General features: G+C 44.4%; 1 protein-coding gene across 1 annotated transcript in view; it reads right to left on the minus strand.

The window, feature by feature from the left end:
• The window catches only part of UBXN7 (UBX domain protein 7), a 484,260-nt gene that overhangs the window by 252,508 nt on the left and 207,322 nt on the right, over positions 1–24,430 (minus strand). Inside the window, exon 6 of the mRNA XM_069213616.1 lies at positions 11,454–11,600. Coding sequence (XP_069069717.1) covers positions 11,454–11,600 — 147 coding nt within the window. The remainder of the gene's footprint in view (positions 1–11,453; positions 11,601–24,430) is intronic.

Here is a 24,430-nt window from a genome sequence, read left to right on the forward strand (position 1 = left end):
CCTCAAAGCTTTCAGGTTCATGGACCGACACTCGGAGCATGACTTCAGGTCATGATTGCGCTCCAGGCACCAAAGACACATGAGGTACGGATCCATCATCAACATCATTTAGTGACGGGAGTCGCAAAGCTTAAAACCAGTCTTGCGGGACATCCCTCAACACATCCACGACCTCGTCAAAATCGTTCTACAAAAATGTCGTCATAGTCAAAAAGTGACTGAGGTAGCTCCTCTCCGGATCTGCGCGAAAGAAAAGAACGGACCTCAGCGGCACCAGGGTGGCGCCAATGTGTGACTGCAATGTCATCACGGCGAACACGACGCCACAGACGCCCACAGACTTGAACGACAGCGCGCCGACGTACTGCTCAAAGAAAAAGTCTCCGGATACAGTCTGACGCCTGGGGGAATTCAAAAGGTAAGGAATCTGCAACTAGAAGTCTCTATCAGATAATTTCGTTTTTGACCAGATTAGAGCAGAGGTCTCTTGCAGGGGATCATAAACTATATGCTCCTGAGTGAGAGACCCTTTGTGTAGGGATTACCCACCTAGGTGAAACTCGCCAAACCCCCATTTTCTGTACGGTAGCCATCTGCAAAGGCAACAGGGGCAAATACAGGCCATAATTTAAGGATAATACACAACACCTTCAGCGAGTCAGAACTGTTAAGACACTGACAGGGACTCTGGGTTGGGAAGCATACAAAATGTGTTTAATAACAAGGACAGGATGTCCCATCCCCCCTACCCCCTCCCCCACCCCGGCACTGAAGAGACTCCCCCTCAGACAGTACTTGGTTCAGAGGCTTCCAGGCAAGCATAAAAGAGATGTCATCGGGCCAGGAGTAAAACCTCATTTGGAATGTTACCTTTTTCCATAGTCAGAACAAGTATAAGACAGCCTCAAAGAGGTGGACTGCGTCTGCCAGGAGAAGAGACCTTATAAGCTTGTAGAAATGCACAAGACCCAGCACATAGAAGGACCTGCCTGAGTACAGCCTAACAGACTGAGCGTACCCAGGGTTAGGAGGTTGCCACAGCCCAGCAAGAAGCAAGATCTCCATGTGGTTTGAAGAGTTGCTCCATCATGTTCTCACATTGAGAAAAGGCAGACTTTCCGAATTCCAGCTTCAGCAGTCTGCTTTGAAAGGCCAGGAATGGGGGTTCTTTCCACTGCTTGGAGGAGATTAGTTTCAGTCTGGATCCCACTGAAGTTCTAGTTCTAAAAATCTAGCTGAATGACGAAACCATAAAAACTAACCCTAAAGTGAATAGTGGCTTAGGTAGGTTCCTCCAACACCAGAAAAGCTTGACCACAAAAGCTATAGTCCTAAATAAAAGATCCTGTAGGTAGTCACCTTTGGGGATCAACAGCAAGTGCCCAACAACTATCCATCAGCACCCTTTAAAAAGTGATGGATAGGATGGGCCCTTCGCGGGCTCTTGGGCTCTCTTCAAAGGAGCAACGGAAGCATCGATGAAGTTATTGTGTGAGTCACCTAACACTTGTTTGGTGTGATCGTAGTAATCATGGTGGTAAAATTGTGTATTATTATATATTTTATGGAGACCCTTTTTTGATCAAATACATTTATTATGGATTTACACCTTTTACAATACCAGTTTGGAACTAGTGGGGTACTTCAAGACCAGATTTGAGTCCAGAGTCTCCACATATGTAGCCCATAGCCATGTTTCAATCTCGTGCTAAGAGCTAGAAACTGAGCACTTGTGAGGTTCCACAAGCCAGACCAAGTCAATGTCCATACGACAGTAAAGCCCACTGTTAACAGAAATCGAGCACATAGCACAATTGAACAGGGCTATACAACAGCCAAACAAAGCAACAGTCACCTTAGGCTTTTTTGTATGCAGTTTTCTTGCCTTTTAGGATTTTTACCTTAAGTGAAGAACAGGCTGATACTGATTTTATTGCATAGCATTTATCAGTTTCCAGACCTCCTCCACTTCCTAAGGTGAGCCCAAAACCCATTGTGTTTATAGTAAGTGAAGTGCCTACCATGAGTAAGTGGGTGAACTAGTTTGGTGGCCTTGGAACATTATGGGTAAACAATAGTACTGTACGTCAGTGATTACTGCCAGTAACCAATGACTGCCTTGGGACCCCAAGAAAAATAATTCAAAATAACGTTTAGCAGAAGAATGCATCCAGACATCCAAGTTAATGTCTGGCAAAACTGACACATAAAAAGATGACAGGCAGACTCAATGTGACTAACTGAATGATCGCAAACACCAACAGGAGCCTCTTTCAATGCCAATTGATAACAGAACCTAATCTACAGAACAGCAGCCCTGGAAAATCTGATTTCGTACAGCCTTTCCTCCACAGAACCAGATGAAAAGCTGTTAATTTGTACTCTTTGAATCTCTACACAAACACCAGTGTCTTTACCAGCTTCAATCCATGCAACCACTCTGTTTTTGAGGAAAGAGGATTAAACAATATGAGAAACCCCTTTTGAAAGACAGAGAAAATAGATTTAATCTTTAAACAAAAACACATTGTAACCTCTACACTTTGTTAGCTGTCAGAACCAGGATGTAGATCTCTGGGCCTTTCAGAAGAAAGGTAGTCATTAGAAAAATTGTTTTCTACGCCAAAAACCTAAGTGAAAAAGGCATGAGCTAGTGAAGTCCCAACAAAACAACTAAATTCAAATCCCAAATCGTGGATACAAAGGGTGTCTGTTAAAATGCATTCTGTTTCCCATTAAGAAACCTCACAACATGTAACAGAAACAAGGAACTATTGCAAGTGAACACAAAGAAGTTGACAAAGCCACCAGGTACCATTTCCCCCATGTTGATGATGAAGCCCTGCCTGATCATGGGTAAAGCACATTGCAATCCTGTGTGATTAGGGTTCCTTCCTGCAAAACCAGTTCATTTACACCAACACCAAGACAAGCTTCCCCTCATACCAGCAGTGCATTCTTACTCATGGTCTTCCTTTAGGCAACCATATTTTAACACAGTCTCTGAATGCTTGGATGTGAGGACAGGAGATCTTCCTTAAACAACAATCTGTAGGAATGAGACATGCTCAAGTTGAAAAGAAGAAAAAAGTATCTTGACTGTAAGTGCAAGTTCTCGACCACTGAAATCGTTGACAGAATAAAATGGCTGAATTACTTCCAACATTACAATGGGTTTCCAGCGTGACATCAAGGTCAAGATGTAAATCTATGAAAGATCCAACAGTGAGGAAGTATCAAAAAAAAAAACAAAAAAAAAGATACTTATATGTAAGTACAGTTCTCATCACTGGAATCTTTCATGGGTTCACATAACTGAATTACTCCCTGCCTGATGCAAGGGAATAATTCAAGCAAGTTAATCTATGTTTTTCTTTTTTTTCTTCAAACAAGTTTATAGTAGGTTTTACATCACTGTCATAACACAAAAACATCTGTTGTTTTGCACTAGTAAGGCATCACCATCTTACTCCACAAAAAATTTGTTGAAAATGCTCCCAAACTTCTTCAACTTCTACCCCCACCTCAATCCACACCCCATGAGTCATAACCATTGACTGCACCAGGTTTAGATCACTGTATAATGCCCACGATTGTCCTAGTGGAGGGTGCAATTCACAGATGAAAGGTGCTGTCTCTCCCCGTGGTTGAGTTTACAGGGTGCGTAGACTTATGGGGCAATTTCTGGATATGTCTTGAATACTAATGAGTTGCAGGTGATCCTCTAAGTGATGGTTGCGTTATGGGTCTTTTAAGCTATCCACGAATGTCTCCCAGGCCCCGGCACGTATCCAGGGAGCCTATTCCCCTTCTTGCTTCTCTCAGAAGCACTCCTCCCTCGTATCCCACACATCTCTCAAGCTCTCTGCACAATATGGTTACTCAGGGTCCCCCTGAGGCCTTCCAGCACCTAGTGATTTCTCTTTTTGTAAATAGAAAAGCCAGGTCTTGGAATCTACTAGTGACCTTGGTTTTGGAGGTACATGGGAACCAGCCCAGTAAACAATGGCCAATGGAGCAGGGGACCTCCTTCTTTATAACTTCAGTGACTACTCTTGCTATTTCTTCCTAGTAATTATGCAGTGAGGGGCAAGTCCACAACATAGGAAGAAGTGCAGCTCCTACTTCCTTGCATTTCAGGCAAGCTGCTTCAGTTGTGTGGAAGTATTTATCGATGCGCCCTGGTGTGAGATATGCTCTGTGAAGGATGTAGCAGTTAATCATCAATTTAAATCTGTCAATTTTAGATACCTTAGGGACTCTTTCTAGGATGATCGGATCCCTAGGTCTTCTTCCCAATGCACCCCCAAGGTTTCCAGGGGCTGGAGTAGACACTCCTGTAGTCTCCATGCAGATTCGAAAGTGCCTGAAGAAAGGGTAACATATTGACAGCTTCAAAGAGACCTTGGTTCTGGTTCTTTGTTCTGACATACCTGACTTCCAGTTTTTACAGAAAGCCATCATAATTGCTCCATTGAGCAAGACGTGGCCCCACAAAGGTCAAATACTGCGCAGAATTCCTTGAATGAGGGGATCTCTGCTGTGTGGAATAGGCCACCTACTCCTGTTGCTCCTGCAGCAGGTCCAGTCCGCCAATCTCCCCTGCACCAACGTATTACCAGAAACTCTTTAGTGTAACTCACTAATGGGGACGCCATACTTTGTAGCACCCCAGTTAGTCTGTGGAGCTCTTGGACAAATTATCCCATAGTAGGGTCCAGAGTCTGTCTATCCTCTAGCCACTGCTTCAACCACTAGAGCTGTGCTGCAAGATGATATGTCTCAATCATCGGGGACTGCTAGTCCTCCCTCCATCGTCGGACGTTGTAGTGAGGAAAGCGCCACCCTCTTGTGGCCTGAACCCCATACAAATGCAGTGGCCAAGGAGTCCAGCTCTTGGAACACTGCCTGAGGAATCCACACTAGGAGCGCAATACCATCCTGATCACCTCCTTGAAGGCATCCTAATCTATATGAGGAGAGGATGCTCTGCCGCTATTGTCAGTGAAATATTGCCCTATCTTCTCCCTAATCACCTCCTGGAACATCTAATCTTCCAAGGATTTGGGCTTCAACCTTCAGGTGGGGATACATGGTCTAGGTGGTTCCCATCTTTGTTGCAGGAGAACAGGGTTATAGTCTGATATAGTTCGGGCCAGATATTCAGAGGGGTGGGGGTTCTACCTGGGGATCTGCTACGTAATTGAAGTCTCCTCCTATAATGGTTGAATAGATCAGATACAGGGCTAGAGGACCCAAAACAACCTGTCAAGAAACCCCCCTGTTCCACATTGGGGATATAATTGTTTACTATTGCTATGTTTTGGCCGATCCAGCTGGCCCATCACCACAACATATCTGCTTTCTGGGTCTAGTAGGTCTCCCGTGTGCTAAAAGGGGACCCCCGCTCGGATCAAAACCAGTGCACCCCTGACATAAGCTGAATAAATTATCTAATAGGAAAGGCCTCTCAATCTGTGTTGCCTCCCTCCTTAGCTCTCAGGTGTGTCTCTTGTAGAAGTGAGATATGGATACAACTTCTGTTCAAATAGGAAAACACTTTATAACGTACCAACACTGTGTGCATCTCTCGGATGTTACATGAGAGGCGCTTATAAGTCATAGGGGGAGCCATCTGTCTGACTCTTGAACATCTTTGCATCACAGTCCCCTCACAGCAGCTCAACCACTATAAAACGGTATCCCTAGATAGGTGTGGTTAAGTAATTCACAAGATTGCGATTCATAGTTTCCATATAATCAACAAATAACAGGAATCCTAACTCCCACTCCCCAGGACAAGCAGGCAACTACCCCCTACCTAAACATTAATTGAAATCACAATTACTCGAGGGAGTACCCACATGCTACATTACTGTGGGAGTTAATATGATATTGCTCCATTTTCTAGCATTCATAAGCAGGGAAATGTTCCCAAAACGTCAGTCACTCACCCCGCTACTGACAAAGGTAGTGTTTTCCAAATGTCAGTGTTCGTTCTTGGCGATCTGATAGCTAGCCTCATGCCCCCCTCAAGTAGATCAGTCTGGTCATGAAAGATCATGACCCATAAATAGGACAGACACCGATACTCCCATTGCAGTGACACAAATCAATCCGTTGAGTCACGGCCCTCAGCGGTCGGGAACTGTGCCAATTAACTTTTAAGACCAATTGGGAGCCAAACTCTTCCAGCATGCCCCTACCTCCTGCAAAACCTACTGCTGTGTCTCTGAGGAAGATCAGTACATCGTCCACATACTGAGCTATGCGATGACAACGTGCCCCAATCTGATCCAGATATTGGTTCCCTATTCTGGGCAGGCTGGAAAAGGGTACAATAGCCAGTGCAAAGAGCAAGGGTGGAAGGGAGCATATCCCTGTCTCGTCCCTCACTCTACTCTGTAGCTCTCAGATATGGTCTGGCCTGTGCAGACTCTAGCTGGAGGGTCTGTGTATAGCAACTTAGTCCATGTCAAGAAGCCTCTCCCCAGCTGCATGTGTTCCAGTAACCCATATAACAAGCCCCACTCCAGGGTATCAAAGGTTTTTTCTAAGTCGACTGCAAACACAGCTACCTCCCCATGGTCATAGGTGATCACCTTCCACAGTGCCAGAAGGCGTTGTATGTTAAGCGCCATGTTTGAGCCTGGGAGGAATCCTGCCTGGTCAGGGTGTATTAGCTTGGTCATGAGGAAAAGGAGCCTAGAAGCCAAGATCCTACTTCTTGTAGTCAATGTTAAGCATCGACAATGGTAGATAGGCTTTGCAGTTGTATGCAGGTTTTATCGGCTTTAGCAAGGGCACCACTAGTGCCTTCCAGGTAAACTCGGTAGACAGACAGTTTCTATGGCTGATCCGTAGAGGTCCCTAATTTGGGGGCCAATTCTTCAGCATAGGTGGCATGAACTTGACTGGAAACCTGTCTGTTCCCAACATCTTACCTCATGCTAGATCCTTAATTGCTGTCATTACCTCCTGTATAGTAATGTCTCCACCAAAAGCCTCTGCCTCCTCTTCTGTGAGATTTGAGAGAGGCACTGATGTCAGGAAGTCATGCACTACCCCTTCGTCATATACTGTGGTGCTCCTGTATAGTTTGGAGTAATACCAATAATAGTTTGGAGTAATACTGATAAGAGTGTTGATTGATCTCTTCTTGTCTATATAGCCTGGTTCCCTCCTCAACCTCAATTTCGAATATGACAGACCCTCTCTTCACTGGAATTGCTAGCCAGGCCAGCAAGGACCCAGTGCAAACCCACTCGGTGTGAGCTTTCTACATATATTTTCTATAACCAAAGCACCCAAGTCTTTTGACCTGAACTGTCACTTTCTCCTTAGTGTCTATCAGGTTTTGCTGTAACTTTGGGTGCCCTGGTCTTTGGCTTTCTATGTCCCACAATTCTTGTTCCCCTGCTAGTACCCTTTGCATCCAAGTGCTCCTGACTCATCGATACAGCTATGCACTGACTCCTGATCACCTCCTTGAAGGCATCCTAATCTATATGAGGAGAGGATGCTCTGCCGCTATTGTCAGTGAAATATTGCCCTATCTTCTCCCTAATCACCTCCTGGAACATCTAATCTTCCAAGGATTTGGGCTTCAACCTTCAGGTGGGGATACATGGTCTAGGTGGTTCCCATCTTTGTTGCAGAAGAACAGGGTTATAGTCTGATATAGTTCGGGCCAGATATTCAAAGGGGTGGGGGTTCTACCTGGGGATCTGCTACATAATTGAAGTCTCCTCCTATAATGGTTGAATAGATCAGATACAGGGCTAGAGGACCCAAAACAACCTGTCAAGAAACCCCCCTGTTCCACATTGGGGATATAATTGTTTACTATTGCTATGTTTTGGCCGATCCAGCTGGCCCATCACCACAACATTTCTGCTTTCTGGGTGTAGTAGGTCTCCTATGTGCTAAAAGGGGACCCCCGCTCGGATCAAAACCAGGGCACCCCTTACATAAGCTGAATAAATTATTTAATAGGAAAGGCCTCTCAATCTGCGTTGCCTCCCTCCTTAGCTCTCAGGTGTGTCTCTTGTAGAAGTGCGATATGGATACCACTTCTGTTCAAATAAGAAAACACTTTATAACGTATCAACACTGTGTGCATCTCTCTGATAAGTCATAGGGGGAGCCATCTGTTTGACTCTTGAACATCTTTGCATCACAGTCCCCTCACAGCAACTCAACCACTATAAAACGGTATCCCTAGATAGGTGTGGTTAAGTAATTCACAAGATTGCGATCCATAGTTTCCATATAATCAACAAACAACAGGAATCCTAACTCCCAGTCCCCAGGACAAGCAGGCAACTACCCCCTACCTAAACATTAATTAAAATCACAATTACTCGAGGGAGTACCCGCATGCTACATTACTGTGGGAGTTAATATGATATTGCTCCATTTTCTAGCATTCATAAGCAGGGAAATGTTCCCAAAATGGAGGAGAGTTTCTGCTGTACTTCTCTTGAGAAGTCCGCGAAGATTTTAACTTTGCTGTTCTCGACTGTGACTTCTCCCTTTTGTCTTGCCTCGTTGAAGATATGGTTGTGGCCCTTGTAATACAGCAATCATGCCACAACAGGGTGCGTCAGGGCTCCCGAAAGCGGCGGTTTCGTTGGCACTGTGTGTTCGTTTCAAAGTGAAAAAGAAGGAGAGAATCTTCACTGCTACGTCCTCCTGGAGCCATATCTCCAAACAGGCCATCATGTTGTTTCATTCAATTCTCTTGGGTAGTCCCACCACTTGTATGTTGTTTCTCTATCACATATTTTCTGAATTTTCCGCCTGCAGTTCAAGTGTTCGAACCTTTGCTTCTATGGTGGCAAGTTGCTCATTCACCGTTGTCAAGACTGCAGGCACTACAGCTAGGTGGCCATCCCTTAGGTTTCCTAGATCACCCAGGGTTTAAATTTTAGTACCTAATACCTCCAGAGAGGCTGTTATTTTCTGCAGTATGTCCAGAAGTGTCGGGCCTCCAAGACGTCCTGACTGCAGGGCTTAGTGTCCATCCTCCCGCAGGATTTCTGCTGCTCCCTTCATCTCTGGCCCTCCCATGTCCTGGACCTTCTTACTTGTTTTTTTTTATGATGATGGGGGTAGGAGGAAGTCAAGTAAGCCTGCTTTGTAGTATAGTCTACACTATCTCACGTAGAGACACTTGGCCCGAGTAGAAGCTTGGCAGCTAACTTAACCTGTGGGAAATCCCTCCTGTGTTCTGTGGTAGTGCACTATAGGGTTCTTCTGGACGTCGCAGCCCCCAGTGTTCCAGTGCTATCAGGGCTTTCAGTGCAGAGACATCATCCTCTTGTTGTCCCCGTCTGTCAGCTTAAGCAAGGCCACTGCTAGGGGCTAATAATCTTCTTTGGGGGGCGTTTGTTGTCACTGCCTGCCCACTGTCTGGGGGTACCTGTAATGTGTTCTTTACCAGTTTAATAGCCTTTTAGCGCTTCTAGATCTAGTTTATTATCAGGGGCCTCACCGGAGTCTCCAAGCCGACCTCCGCTATCTCATGCGCCTTGAGAGGATCACGTTAAAGTCTACAAGCAGCAAAGGAAGTTAGTTTCAGCTAGGACCCTGAAGGATTTGTCGCTACAAACCATTAAGCAGCAAACGATTACGCAGCTTCTTTCTTTGAAGCAATATCACCCCAAGGTGAGGGTATGGGGGTTTGGTGGTTTAATTACTGTCATGGGGTCTTTTGCTGGTTTCACATCAATCCCCACGGTGTCTACTTCTCGCTGGTCGGGCCCAGGCGCACCATGTCCCTTGCTGAAGGCCTTTGTCATGGCAGGCCTTTGCCATGTTAATCTATGATGGGGAATAAATCAAGCATGTTAATCTATGAAAGATGCATTGCCAAAGAGTCAAAATTCTCATTACATGAACTAATTTCCAAATCTTTACTCTTTCCAATGAAGAAATGTGATGGGTGATCCTGGGCATCTCTACTTTCTTCCAAAACATAAAGAGGTAAGGATAGGTTTATTAATTGCTAGTTTTTACAGCCTGCTTAATTAGACAGAACTGAACTAGGCCAGGCTATTGGACATGGTACTTCCACCTCACATAGCCATTTCATGACTGCCTGTGTCTGAAAGCTAAAATAAGGAACTCAGTTTACCACAGCTTCCTATAATGGACTTTCAAAGAATCTCTGTGAATGCACAGTAGTCAGATTCAAAGGAGCTGTCTCTTCAAACTACCTAAAACAGATGTGTCCATTGTGTTTCTTAGTTTGGGAATGCAAAGCAGAGTCCATGAGCAATTAGGATTACTCTTCAAAAACTCTTTAAAAATTTGGCCTGCTTTAAAGTGGAGGCATTGTCTGATCTTACCAATTTACAAAAGGGCCCTTCTCTTAGTTACCAGTCACATTTCAACCGATAATGCTGCTTTCATCCATAATAGTACCACCACTTTCACACACTGTGAAAAGGGTGCTTTGAAACTGTGTTGACTCCCTCCTGGTCTCACAGAAGCCATGAACCACAGTTTTCCCAATGTTAAACCTATATGTAGGTGTGAGGGCGTTACATTTTCATGCAGAGCCTTTATCAAGGCTCTTGCTGCTCTGACTGGTGTCTACAGGTTCCTTTTTCCAACCATAGTTATAAGGAGGTCACATTTGAAATCCACTCCACTGGATTTTATTCAAGGACTTCCACTTTTGTTCACCTCGCCTCTTACCACAGAGGTGCGTCTTCTGCTCCTCTCAGTAGTCACTGCATTGTCTCATCTGCTGCCTGCTTAACTTATAAAAGAAGGATGGTGGGATTTATGGAAAGAATGGTTGCATGTAGTGCTACTTTTATCTGTACTGGCACACTGTTTTGTTAAATTCACCACTTTGCACCTGCGGCAGCCAAATTCCCCATTCTGCTGTGTGCAGAAGTTGGAATTAACATTTGTGTAAAGGATCATTATCGACTTTTGGATGGTTAAACAAGTGAAGAATCAGAACCATGTGCGCCAAACTAGGCCTTAAGCTTTCCACATAGGATGGGAAGCCTACATGATTCGCTTTCTCTCAACATCGTGACCAGGCTGATAATTCAAAACGCTTATAAAATTGTAAACTTTAATATATGTTCTTTAATCGTACATTCAAGTGCTTCAGGGATACAGCGAGGTAGCTTTAACACACTTAGATTGTTAAAAATACTAAAAAATAGCACTTTCATGAAATGCAAATGTGTTATTCTATTAATAAATACGTTTCCCAATAAATAAATAACTGATTCAGTCATTTAAATGAAAGTAAATTAACAAACATTCTCTCTGGATTCAAAACTGTCCTCCAAAGATGGACAAGCTAACGCTCACTAGGACCACAAATGGCGTCCTGATGCACCCGAAATCCCCCACCCCTAAATTTTCTACCTTCTGACAAGCTCTTGTCAACTTCCAACCACCTCTTTTGACCTTTACATTCTCACCTGCCAAAAGATGAAATGCTCCCGAATAATGGTCTTGACAGCCTCATTGCTCCAGACGTCACGGTTCAGGCACTGGCAAGCAAAGTCCTGCACGTTCTGGATATTGATCATCAGCCATTTGTTCTGCAACTGACCGCAGTCCTTGGCCTGCAAACAAATACCTTCCAAGTTGATACAATTATCACATCAAGTGTGTTCCGCAAAAGGCCTCCTAACATGGGTCAGAAATTTGGGTCTACAGTATACAGAGGTAAAATATCAAAATACATTTGTAAGTGAAAGGAGTGATGTTCCTGGGTGGGAGGTGGGGTCAAATGAAAGGGCACAATGTTTCAAGCATCTGATGTAAAGATCCAAGCTTTTCACCTAGATCTGAATAATCAGACAACAATTTATCTAGGGCGCACTACTGAGTGCAGACTGCAACATAAGTAGACAGCTATCTGTTAAATTCATATAAAACATCAATACAACAGCAGACATAACTCAGAACTCATTCACACTTGAATCAATCTGATCGAAATAAAAAGTGTTGCCTCTTGCTATAGTATTGTATTGTTCTGTTTTTATATAGGGCTTCCCCACACTACTTTTAGAAGGCCCAGACACTTTATGGGTCACTAATCAAGTAGCTACTCTGTAGTAATCATTTTCCCAGTGCTTCATAATCAGGATGACAAAGGAGTGCTCCGATTTTTATTGAATTCCTGCTCATGTACGACAGAAAGGGTGTTGATAGTAGTTTGGCCTGCGTGGAGAACAAGCTGGGTAGTGAGAGAGGTTTGTAGCCAGGGTAGAATGGTGCTTACTGCTACATAGAGCTTAAGCAATTGTGCTCCAAAGAGAAGTAGACACAGCCAAGCATTAGGTTAGCCAAGCATTAGGTTACTACCATCTTTGATTAGTGATTTTTATAAACAGGGACTGCTCTGAATGGCATCTGTATAGTTCACAGGCCACAAAACAATAGTAGGCCACACTAGCTTGTGGGAAGGAAATATGAAACCTCCTGTGGGTTCCCGTTCCTCCAGTGGCACCGTGGGCTTAGCCACCTAGGACAGCTGAGAAACATCCTATAGCAGTCTGATCATATAACAGGCAATGTCAATGGTCAGCTCCAATAGCCTTTGATCTCCCCATTACAAATCATAAGTGATTTTCATGAAGGTGAGCCACAGTTATGGGTAAAGTCAAATTATTACTGCTTTTGCTAATTCTAAGTGGTTGCTGATTGTCCTTATTTACATGGGTAAGTTGCTTTCCCTGGGGGTGTTCCCAATAGCTTTGAAAGAGGTTTATTGCAGGTAAAGGGTAGCCAATGCAGGCCCTTGAGTGTGGGGCTGATATAGACCCATCAGTTAAGGCAAAGAAGTTGCCTGACAGCAATATTCTGGATACATTAACATCAGCCAAATAAAAGATTTGTAAGTCCAATGTAAAGTCAGTTGGCATAGTCCAGACATTATACCATTACGGCACCTGATGTTGGGACCCTATGAAGTAGTCAAGATAGATCAAGATAGGTAAACATCATCAGGTGGACCTCAAGTCCAAGGTATGATAGTTTCAGTTCATTCATAATCCGGGTCTGGTTGCCACAGCTAAAACAGGTAAGTTTAAAGGACTCAAAGAGTTTACGAAGTGGGTCAAGGAGAGACTGAAGAGAAGCAGGACAATCTTTGAGCCTTGGGACACACCTATTTTTTTTGTAAGAATGGTGCTCACAGAAATCGAAACAGTCACATATTTTGTGTTCCACCTGTGACACAGGACTGAATCGAAGTAAGGGCTCCAACCTGTATTAATGTGCATTTGGTCAGAAGTGGCAATGTATGGTCCACAGTATCAAAAGCTGCTGAGAGATAAAGGAGAATGAGTTAGATCTAATTTGAAATTTACTGGTTTCTTGAGGTCATGCCAGATTGCAGTTAAATGCTTATGCAGTGCCACTTCTAGGTAGGAAACTTGTCTGTTAATCATAAACTAGGTTGTTTTTCTTGAAGAATTCTGAGATCTGATAATGTTGCTTTTTAAACCAAGAAATGGCTCAAGCAGTATACAATAATGTGAAAAACAGAGGGCAATCCCTTAAATTCTGTGCTTTCACATAATATATATCCGGCGCTCATATAGTTCTCACCAAAAGAGCCTCTCGTTAAAAACGACAAACAACTTTCACTAATTTATTATGTATGAAGCAAGCAAAAAACTAAAAAAAACAGCAAACTTTAGGAAGCATATGACTAATTTGTCATCAGGAATTGTTGCTGCTTTTTTGTTTATAAAATCCACCAGACCATTCCAAAGCAGTGTACACAAAAGAAATGATCCTTCCAAGACTTTTCAACAGATATTTTAACAGCCCTCAAGACCACCACTCACAAACAAGGCGCTCTCCTATTATCATTATGAAATTCCTCTCGGGAGAAGCACGTGCATCACAAGAAGTAATTGACTTCCAGGCCCAAGGTGTCTTCTGCAAAACGACAGATTATAGTACTGAAGAAAGCAAACCTTAGCATATACAACTTCACGTCATCAGGTCCCTTAACCACCATTCTTTAGAACATTATATATAAAATATCATCCAACAACAATGAAAAACTGCCAGCAACCACCTGGTAGACAACATTAAATCCAGTTAAAATATCTAAATGGAGCACTGCAGTAGCAGCCATCCTATGTGTTGATAAATCACAAATATCACAGACAACAGTAAGTTAATTTATCATTACGTTTTATGAAACACCTTGCTAGAAAGTATGAGATTAGACAACATCAAATCACATTGGCTCTCGTAACAGCTCTATTCAAAAACAACTATTAGTACAGATTAACTTCACTTGTTCGATAATGGCTATCAGCAACTTGTAACTCAAGGATCTAGCTTTTCATCATCTGAAACTTGCACATGAGGGTCACCGTAGCTGCCTCATCAACTATAGTTTTAAGATTCACCACTGCACAAATAATACGGAGCAAGTAAAACATTGATAATCAAATAGAGATATTGACTCAGAAATTGCTGCCCCCCACATCGAAGCAAAGACAACACATACCTATTTAATTCACACTCATCGCCCAAGAGCCCACCAATCCGAGAACATTAAATGGTTTTCCAACATGATGTTAGACAGACTAACATCCAAAACTACAAACACAAAGCAAGTAATTCTTCATTGAGAAGGGCATCCCCGTTAAAACCATAATGTCAAGGAATCTCAGAATGCCAGCTAATGGCTTTTCAGTCTATGCAAGGGAACATCCTACATCCTACCCTTTAGACACAGACTACTACATACTCAGCGGACCACTCCCACATTATTACCCAACATACCTGCTTCCACAGAAGAGCATCTTGAACAAGAATGCATTAACATTAAAGGCAAAAGTAGTAAATACAAATCACCCCTTCTGGCTCTCATAAAATATTGGTTCTCCAGGTTCTCATTATCTTGACAGGCTGCTGCATCATCTTTAACAAAAAGAACACCACCCTTCCTTGCATAAGACATAACCATCACATATCATCAACAAAGCCACAACATTAGACTTTGAAGAACAGCAAAAAAACGAAAGGACAAAAAAAACAAGCCACACACTCATCATGTGAAAAGAGCTTGAAAAAGATCTCTTCAAGGTGAGCCTAAAGAACAAAACTACTCCGAACTCCAGGACCCAATATGAGACCTTTTCTGTTCTTACAGTTCCATCCCCTTACTTATGTACATGGTCTCTAAATGATCCCCATCCACAGATTATGTTTAAAGAATCACGTTGGTCCCAGCTAAGGTCAAACTGACTTGTGATACCAACATACTGTTAAGCAAGATGAACAAAGGACAGCCTGAAGACTGATTCTGCAAATGTATTGTAATCTCAAATTCTGTGGCAATGAACACCTTTAATTTTGAGATACAATTTGTTAAGCCCAGCTACGCCAGCTATTGAAAGCTATGCATAGTTTATTTTGTCTATTGCTATAACTGCCACTATTTTAAGTCCTCAATCCCTGGACAGCTGCAAATACTATAGATATAATAAAGGTAGAGAACGCAGACTGATTTAACTGCTTCTAAAACTATAATGTGCATTTTAAATGGCATTTGTTCATGGCAATTTTGTCATGTAAAATGTATTTGGAATGTAATTTGTACCTTCAGTTTGATTGCTAAACATGATTAAAACCAAATTTGCAACTTGCAGGTAACCTGGTCTGAAATGACCACAAGCTACATTCCCATTATGCCATACTTTTAATAGCAGTTTTGAGATGCACAAAGAATAAATTATGGGATTAATCCGAAAAGGCAGACATTTTTCCTAGAAGCACTCTCACTTAATACATATGGGATAAAATGTCCCTTGTCATACATTATAAGGATATTCCAAGGATACCGCAAGTCACTGAGGTGTTGCCTTGCCTGACAATGTAGAGGAACGAGGACAAAAGCTTTTAAAAGGCCATTGAACTCTGAAGTGACTTGCAATATCCTTAAAATCTACAATAGAGTATTTTATTCTTTGCAATGGGCAGACATCAATGCCATTCTTACAAACCACCTACATTTTCGGCAAATTCCTCTTTCATGTGAAATGAACCCACAAAGAAACACGCAGAATAAATAGTTTGAAAATAAGTACATAAAAAAGCAGTCAGTAATTTGTTCAGATGCTCAGAATGTGTAGAAAAAGGTAGAGATTATACTTTTTCTGTATGAGCTTTAGTGTGCCCAACAAATATGTTGCCATAGAGAACAAGTTACATACCTTGAATAACACCTTCTAGTGGATACTGCAGATTTCTCACCTTGTAAATGCTGTTGGGTGCAGGACTACATCCTGTGCATTGATAAATCATGTCATGCAACTCTACATCGACTCCTTTCTGCTCTGGAAGTTTCTTTCATAAGCCTGTTCATGGCCTCGGACATGGCGCAGATCAGTGAATTTGTCTAACCAGTGTGCAGACTCCTAAAATTTGAACCTTTTGAGATCGAAGGAGAGTATTCTACAAAACAGGGAAGGGGGGGTGCGCTGGAAGAGGAATATGTTGTTAAAGTACTTCCCAGAAAGGACATTACCGCGGGTAAGCGAGGATTACGTTACTTACCCTGTAAGCTTCTGTTCATGGCATGTAGTGCTGCAGATTCACATGCTCTGCATACTACTGCCATTTAGTGTTGGGTCTGGTGTGGTGCACACTGTTTTTCTTTGAAGAAATGTTCAGAGTCGTGACTCCTCCTCTTGGTGATAATGTGCATGGGCATTGACTCCTTTGTTAGATCGTTTTCCCACATGCAGATGAAAAAGGAGTGAAAGGAAGAAGAGTATGGAAAAAAAGATGTCCTTACATTGTTCAAATACATGTGTAAAACTGTTAGAAGTGGGGTCTCTAGCTGGCAGTGGTTTGCACTGTCCAAGTAGGGACCATCTCTCTAGTCAGGGTAAGGGAGCCACAAAGCTAAGATAACCCTCCACACCAGTTCAGAAAAATAGGCAATATTTATCTGTGTAAATCAAGACCAAAACAACAAAAATCCAACATACTCAAATTTTCAGATTAAATCTTAGTATAGCGCTTAGAAACACAATAGCTCCAACTGGGGATATCACTGTGTCTTGACGGAGTCATTCCCAGCCGTCCAACAGCACTTGTGAGGGAGTGCGGGCCGGTCACGGACTTCAGAGGTGCTGCAGCAGCTTTGGGCTTGTGTGGCAGGTCTGAGACATGCTTACAGGGCTACACTTTGGTTGTCACAATCAGTGCTGCAGGCCCACTATTAACATTTGGTTTAAAGGGCCTTGGCACACATGGTGCACTATACTAGGGCCTTACTGCCAATCAAGTATGCCAATCATGGATAGACCAATCACCAATGCCATTTAGACAAAGAAACTTGCACTTTAGCACTGGTCTGCAGTGGTAAAGTGCCCAAGTCCTAAAGCCAGCAGAAACTAAATGCAGCACAGAGTCAAAAACTGGTCAGAGGCAAAAAGCTTGACGATAACCCTGAAAAAAGGGACATTTTCAACAACAACTATATACAAATAAAATGTAACTGCACCAGCAACAGGCATCTGGGGAGCAGGGAGGCTGCATGTGAATCTACAGCACTACATCCCACTAACTGATGCTTACAGGGTAAGTAACATAATCCGTTTGATGGCATGTGTGGCTGTAGATACACATGCTCTGCACAGATTGTAAAGCAGCCCCCCCTTAAAATCGGTGGCTAGCCTGTAGGAACTGCAGTTGACTGGAAAAGCGTACGAAGCACAGCCTGACCTACACTGGCTTGTTGGCAGGCAAACACATGCATACAGTAATGTCTTGTTAACGTATGTGGTGTGGACCATGTAGCTGTCTTATAAATGTCAGCTATGTGAATATTACCAAGGAAGGCCATACTAGCTCCCTTTTGTCTAATGGCATGTGCTCTAGGAGAAACAGACAAAGGTCTTTTGGCCTTAGCACAGCAAGTCTGTATACATTTAACTATCCACCTGGCTATGCCTGACTTCGATACTGGGTTGCCTTTGTGAGGTAGTGAAGAAGCTACAAAGAGCTCTTTGGTTTCTCAAAATTCTTTGGTTCTTTCTATATAGAACATGAATGCTCTTAACATCCAATGTGTGAAGGGCTCTTTATGCAACTATGTCAGATAGCGGAAAGAAAACAGGTAATTCAATGGATTGATTTAGGTGGAATTGAGAAATCACTTTAGGAAGAAATTTAAGATTAGTCTGAAGAACTACTTTGTCCCTGTGAATCTGGAAGAAAGGTTCTTCTAAAGTTAGTACCTGGAGCTCACTAAACCGGCTGAGTGACGGCAACTAGGAAAGCGACTTTCCATGAAAGGAACTGAAGTGGACATGAGAAAAGTGGTTCAAACGGTGGACCCAGGAGCCTTGTGAATACAATGGTAAGGTTCCAGGATGGGGCTGCAGGTACCCTAAGTGGAATGACGTGTTGGAGTCCATCCATAAAAGCCTTTATTAAAGGAATTCTGAAAAAAGAAATATGTTGTCTGTTTTGGAGATATGCAGCTATAGCTGCTAGATGAAGGTGAATGGAAGGGTAGGCGAGATTTGCTTTCTGCAAGTGGTGCAGATAGCAAACAATTTCTTGTACCATGGATCACTGGATTAATCTGTTTAGGTTGCCAATAGCAAACAAAACGGTTCTGTTTTGCAGCATAACAGGCTCTAGTAATGGGTTCATGTGCTTCCTTGAAAATGTCCGTACATTCTGCAGGCAAACCTACGCATCCAAACTCTATGACTTCAGGAGCCTTATCGCAAAGTTAAGTGACTTTGGCTCTGAATGCCTTATTTGTACTTGATTCCGGATGAGAAGGTCTGCCCTATTGGGGAGCATCTCATGTGGGACTACTAAAAGATCTAGTAGTGTGGTGAACCAAGGCTGAAGTGCCCAGGTGGATGCCACAGGAATCATGACGAGGGATGTTTGCCGGATCTTCCGAACGAGAAATGAAATGAGAGGTGGAAAAGCGTAGGCAAATCTCTACGACCAACTCATCCATAAAGCGTTGCCCTTAGATAGTGGGTGTGGGTACCTGGAGGCAAAGCTTGGGCATTTTGCATTTTCCGATGTGATGAAACGGTCTATGTGAGGCATTCCCCACCTTCTGACGTATGACTGGAGTACTTGCAGATGGAGTGTCCACTTGTGGACTTGTTCTGGATCCTGCTGAGCAGGACTGCAAAGTCATTGTCTGTCCCCAGGAAATACTCTGCCAACAGGTGAACGTGGTGGTGAAGAGCCCAATTCCAAATGTCCTGAGAGAGGTGTGATAGTTGTGAAGATCGTGCCCTCCCCAAAATACATGGCTGTCATGTTGTACATCCTGACTAAGACAACCTTGTGAGACAACAAGTTTTCAGTGCTAGGAATACTACCTGAAGCTCCATGTCGGTGGTTCATAGGGACGTTTGGTATCCCAGAAACCTTGAACTGTCAAGTCCTGGAGGTGAGCACCCCAACCCTTCAGTGATGTGTCTGTGGTCAGTATTATGTGACGCACAGGGTCCAGGAAAGGCCGCCCCTTCAGGAGATTGTTGGTGTTTCACCACTGCAGAGAACAGAGTGTAGCAGTCTAATACTAGATCTTCCAGGTGATCCTGTGACTGGGGCCACTGACTAGACAGGCAATGCTGCAGTGGACGCATGTGCAGTCTGGCATGGGGAACAATGGCAATGCAGGAAGCCATCATCACCAGCAGACGCATGAGGGCCATGACTGTAAAAACGGTTTTACTGAAACTGCGGGAGAAATGTCTGAAAATTCTGGATGCGGGCTGAATTGGGGTACTCTAACTAACTTTGCATTCAGAATTGCCCCTAGATAATGTTGAATCTGAGGAGGCTGGAGATGAGATTTGGGAATGTTGCAGGAGAAGCCCAAATTGAGTAAGAGATCCACTGTCATCGGAGTGTGTACTTGATACTGGTGTAATGTAGTGGCTTTGATGAGCCACACGTCGAGGTAAGGAAAGAAATTAACGTTCCGTCTTCGCATGTGTGCTGTGACTTCCGCTAGACATTTTGTGAACACCCTGGAAGTGTTATTAACTCTGCAGGGAAGGACTTCGAATTGATAGTGTTTGCCTCCAATGACGAATCAAATATTTTATGTGTGAAGGGTTAATTGGTATATGAAAGTAGGCGTCCTTTAGATCTAGAGCCGTCATGAAGTTGCCTTGCTGTAGTCGGCATCCTGAAGAGTAACCAAATGGAAGTGTTCTAAAAGGATGGATTTGTTTAGAGGACGAATGTCTAGTATTGGTCTGAGAGACCTGTCTTTTTCGGGAATCAGGGAGTATAGGGAGTATACTCCTGTCCCTTGATGTTGTAGCAAAGCTGATTCTACGGCCCCTTTGAGAAAAAGAGATTGGACTTCTTGTTTAAGAAGGTTAAGTGTTCTTCAGATAGTCTGTGAGTGTAACAGGCATTTTGGGAGGAGTGGTGAAGAGCTCCAGACAATAATCATCCAGGATAATGGAAAGGAACCACTGATCTGTGTCAATGGTGTCCCGAATGGAATAAAACTGTTGAAGTCTTCCCGCGACAGCTATTAGGTGACTTTGTGGAGGGTGGAGGTAGTCACTGCTTCACAGTGGAGGGGGCACCGCATGAAGCAGAGGTTTTTCCTCTTCTATTATGGGCAGATTCCCTATAGGAACCTCCTTAGAAACCTCTTGTGTAGGTGAACTGAGGCTGTCTGGGGTGTTATGGCGACCCCTCTGAGATGGACGACTTATATGAGCCCCTGAAGCCAGGGCAACAAAAAAAAAACCTTTGTGGAGTGGTCTGAAGGGGCACCCCTGGCTTTTGCAGTATTGGTGTCCTTTTTTAGCTTGTCCAATGTGGTATCAACTTGTGGGCCTAAGAGGTGCTCTTTATCACAGGACATATTGAGTGCTGCCTGCTGGACTTCAGGCTTGAAACCCCAAGCAGTGTAGCCAACCATGCATTCTGAGAAGAACACAGATGTTGATGATGCGAGCAGCTGTGTCCGCAGCATAAAAGGCGACCTAATAGAATTATTAGAAATGGTCTGGCCCTATGAGACAATCTGCTGACCCCTTTTTTGATGTTCCTTTGGACCTCTGAAACTGCAGGAGCTCTTCCATTTCATCCCAGTGGGCCTGATCGTACTGTGCCAAAAGTGCATAGGAGTTTGTTACCTGCCAATGATTTGCAGCTTGTGTCCTATCCTTTTATCACTGGCATTAATGAGTTTGCTCTCCTTCCCACGGGGAGGAGAGTCCCCAGTGGCTTGACTATTAGCCCATTAATGGGCCTTCGCAGCCACAATAGAATCAGGTGGTACTTGTGCCTTGATGTACAACAGGTCAGAGGGGGCCGCTTTGTATTATTTATCCACCCGCGGTGTAATGATGCAGGAGCAGACAGGTTTTTTAAGAATATCCTCAGCATGTCAAAGCATGCCAGGAAGCATGGGGAGGTATTAAGTTTATTTGTAGGTGGCTGCTAGTGAGTCAAATAAGAAATCCTGTTAAATAGGATCCTTGTGTAGTTCCACATTATGAAAAGCAGCAGCCCTGGTGACTACTTGATGGTAGAAGCTAGCTTTCTCTGGTGGTGAAGGGCATGCAGGGTAGAGGTCAGGGTCATTGGAGAGGATGGGATCAGGGTCATATGCATCCCACGGGTCACTTTTATCTGGAGGACCCACCCAACCTGCCAGTGTAACAGTGGGGGGGAACCTGTGGAGTGTAATCTCCTTTTATGGGTGATTGTGGAGGGGAAGCAGGTGGTGGTGGAGGAGGTGGAGGCGGAAGTGGTTGTTGAAGAGGAGGTGAGGGAGAAGGCAGGAGCCTGTGAGGAGGACTAGTAGCCCTTCCTTAGTACAATTTTTGGAGAAAATAGGAATGTCCAAGTGCCTCTTGGAAGGCAAGTTTTTCTTTGGGAAGCACAGGGAAGAAAAGAGTAGCAATAATCCGACCTGTGCCCTCCTGCATCTGGAGCCTGTACTGACTAGCGTCCATTTTCTCCAGTATGGGCTCAATTGGAGAAGGGCTAGTGGAAGATTGGCCTGAGTCTCCGCTCTCCGATGTTTTCAGCTTTGAGGCTTTTGGCACCTAGGTCTTTGAAAGCTTTGTTGGCAACAAAGAAGAAGCTTGTGGCTGTCGGCTCGGTCCTGTGACCTGGATCGATACTGAAACAATCTCTCGGTCTGAAGCTGTAGAACTCAATGCCAATGAGGCGGCTTTGTGTGGGACAGTAGGGGCAATAGTACACCCTTTGGAAAAAGGTGTTAGGGCTGGGGAGGAGTAGCCTCCCCCAGCCTTTGGAAATGCTTTCATGGGCACAGATGGTGCCCATTTCTGCATAAGCCAGTCTACACCGGTTCAGGGATCCCCCAGCCCTGCTCTGGCGCAAAACTGGACAAAGGAAAGGGAAGTGACCACTCCCCTGACCTGCACCTCCCCTGGGAGGTGCCCAGCGCTCCTCCAGTGTGCTCCAGACCTCTGCCATCTTGGAAACAGAGGTGCTGCTAGCACACTGGACTGCTCTGAGTGGCCAGGGCCAGCAGGTGACGTCAGAGACTCCTTCTGATAGGCTCCTCCAGGTGTTGCTAGCCTATCCTCTCTCCTAAGTAGCCAAACCTCCTTTTCTAGCTATTTAGGGTCTCCGCTTTGGGGAATTCTTTATATAACGAATGCAAGAGCTCAGAGTTCCTCTGCATCTCTCTCTTCACCTTCTGCCAAGGAATCGACTGCTGACCGCGCTGGAAGCCTGCAAAACTGCAACAAAGTAGCAAAGACGACTACTGCGACCTTGTAACGCTGATCCTGCCGCCTTCTCGTTTTCCTGGTGGTGCATGCTGTGGGGGTAGTCTGTCTCCTCTCTGCACTAGAAGCTCCGAAGAAATCTCCCGTGGGTCGACGGAATCTTCCCCCTGCAACCGCAGGCACCAAAGAACTGCATCACCGGTCCTCTGGGTCTCCTCTCAGCACGACGAGCGAGGTCCCTTGAACTCAGCAACTCTGTCCAAGTGACTCCCACAGTCCAGTGACTCTTCAGTCCAAGTTTGGTGGAGGTAAGTCCTTGCCTGCCCACGCTGGACTGCATTGCTGGGTACCGCGTGATTTGCAGCTGCTCCGGCTCCTGTGCACTCTTCCAGGATTTCCTTTGTGCACAGCCAAGTCTGGGTCTCCGGCACTCTAACCTGCAGTGCACGACCTCCTGAGTTGTCCTCCGGCGTCGTGGGACCTTCCTTTGTGACTTCGGGTGAGCTCCGGTTCACTCCACTTCGTAGTGCCTGTTCCGGCACTTCTGCGGGTGCTGCTTGCTTCTGAGTGGGCTCTTTGTCTTGCTGGACACCCTCTCTGTCTCCTCACGCAATTGGTGACATCCTGGTCCCTCCTGGGCCACAGCAGCATCCAAAAACCCTAACCGCGACCCTTGCAACTAGCAAGGCTTGTATGCGGTCTTTCTGCACGAAAACACCTCTGCAAGCTTCTTCACGACGTGGGACATCCATCCTCTAAAGGGGAAGTTTCTAGCCCTCTTCGTTCTTGCAGAATCCTCAGCTTCTACCATCCGGTGGCAGCTTCTTTGCACCCACAGCTGGCATTTCCTGGGCATCTGCCTACTCCCGACTTGATCGTGACTCTTGGACTTGGTCCCCTTGTTCCACAGGTACTCTCGTCTGGAAATCCATCATTGTTGCATTGCTGGTGTTGGTCTTTCTTGCAGAATTCCCCTATCACGACTTCTGTGATCTCTGGGGAACTTAGGTGCACTTTGCACCCACTTTTCAGGGTCTTTGGGTGGGCTATTTTTCTAACCCTCACTGTTTTCTTACAGTCCCAGCGACCCTCTACAAGGTCACATAGGTTTGGGGTCCATTCGTGGTTCGCATTCCACTTCTAGAGTATATGGTTTGTGTTGCCCCTATCCCTATGTGCCCCCATTGCATTCTATTGTGACTATACATTGTTTGCACTGTTTTCTATTGCTATAGCTGCATATTTTGGTATTGTGTACATATATCTTGTGTATATTTGCTTTCCTCATACTGAGGGTACTCACTGAGATACTTTTGGCATATTGTCATAAAAATAAAGTACCTTTATTTTTAGTATATCTGTGTATTGTGTTTTCTTATGATATTGTGCATATGACACTAGTGGTACTGTAGGAGCTTCACTCGTCTCCTAGTTCAGCCTAAGCTGCTCTGCTAAGCTACCTTTTCTATCAGCCTAAGCTGCTAGACACCCCTCTACACTAATAAGGGATACCTGGACCTGGTGCAAGGTGTAAGTACCCCTTGGTACCCACTACAAGCCAGGCCAGCCTCCTACAGTGCGGAAACGAGATGTGACACCAAGGACAAACTGAATGGAGTGTGTTCTATCAGGGAACCATTCCTGTCAGTGCCTGAGCCATGTGGAAGATAGGCTCAAGCGGGCCCAGGGGCCCC

Source organism: Pleurodeles waltl, chromosome 11 (genome assembly GCF_031143425.1).
Source record: "Pleurodeles waltl isolate 20211129_DDA chromosome 11, aPleWal1.hap1.20221129, whole genome shotgun sequence".
Classification (NCBI taxonomy): domain Eukaryota; kingdom Metazoa; phylum Chordata; class Amphibia; order Caudata; family Salamandridae; genus Pleurodeles; species Pleurodeles waltl.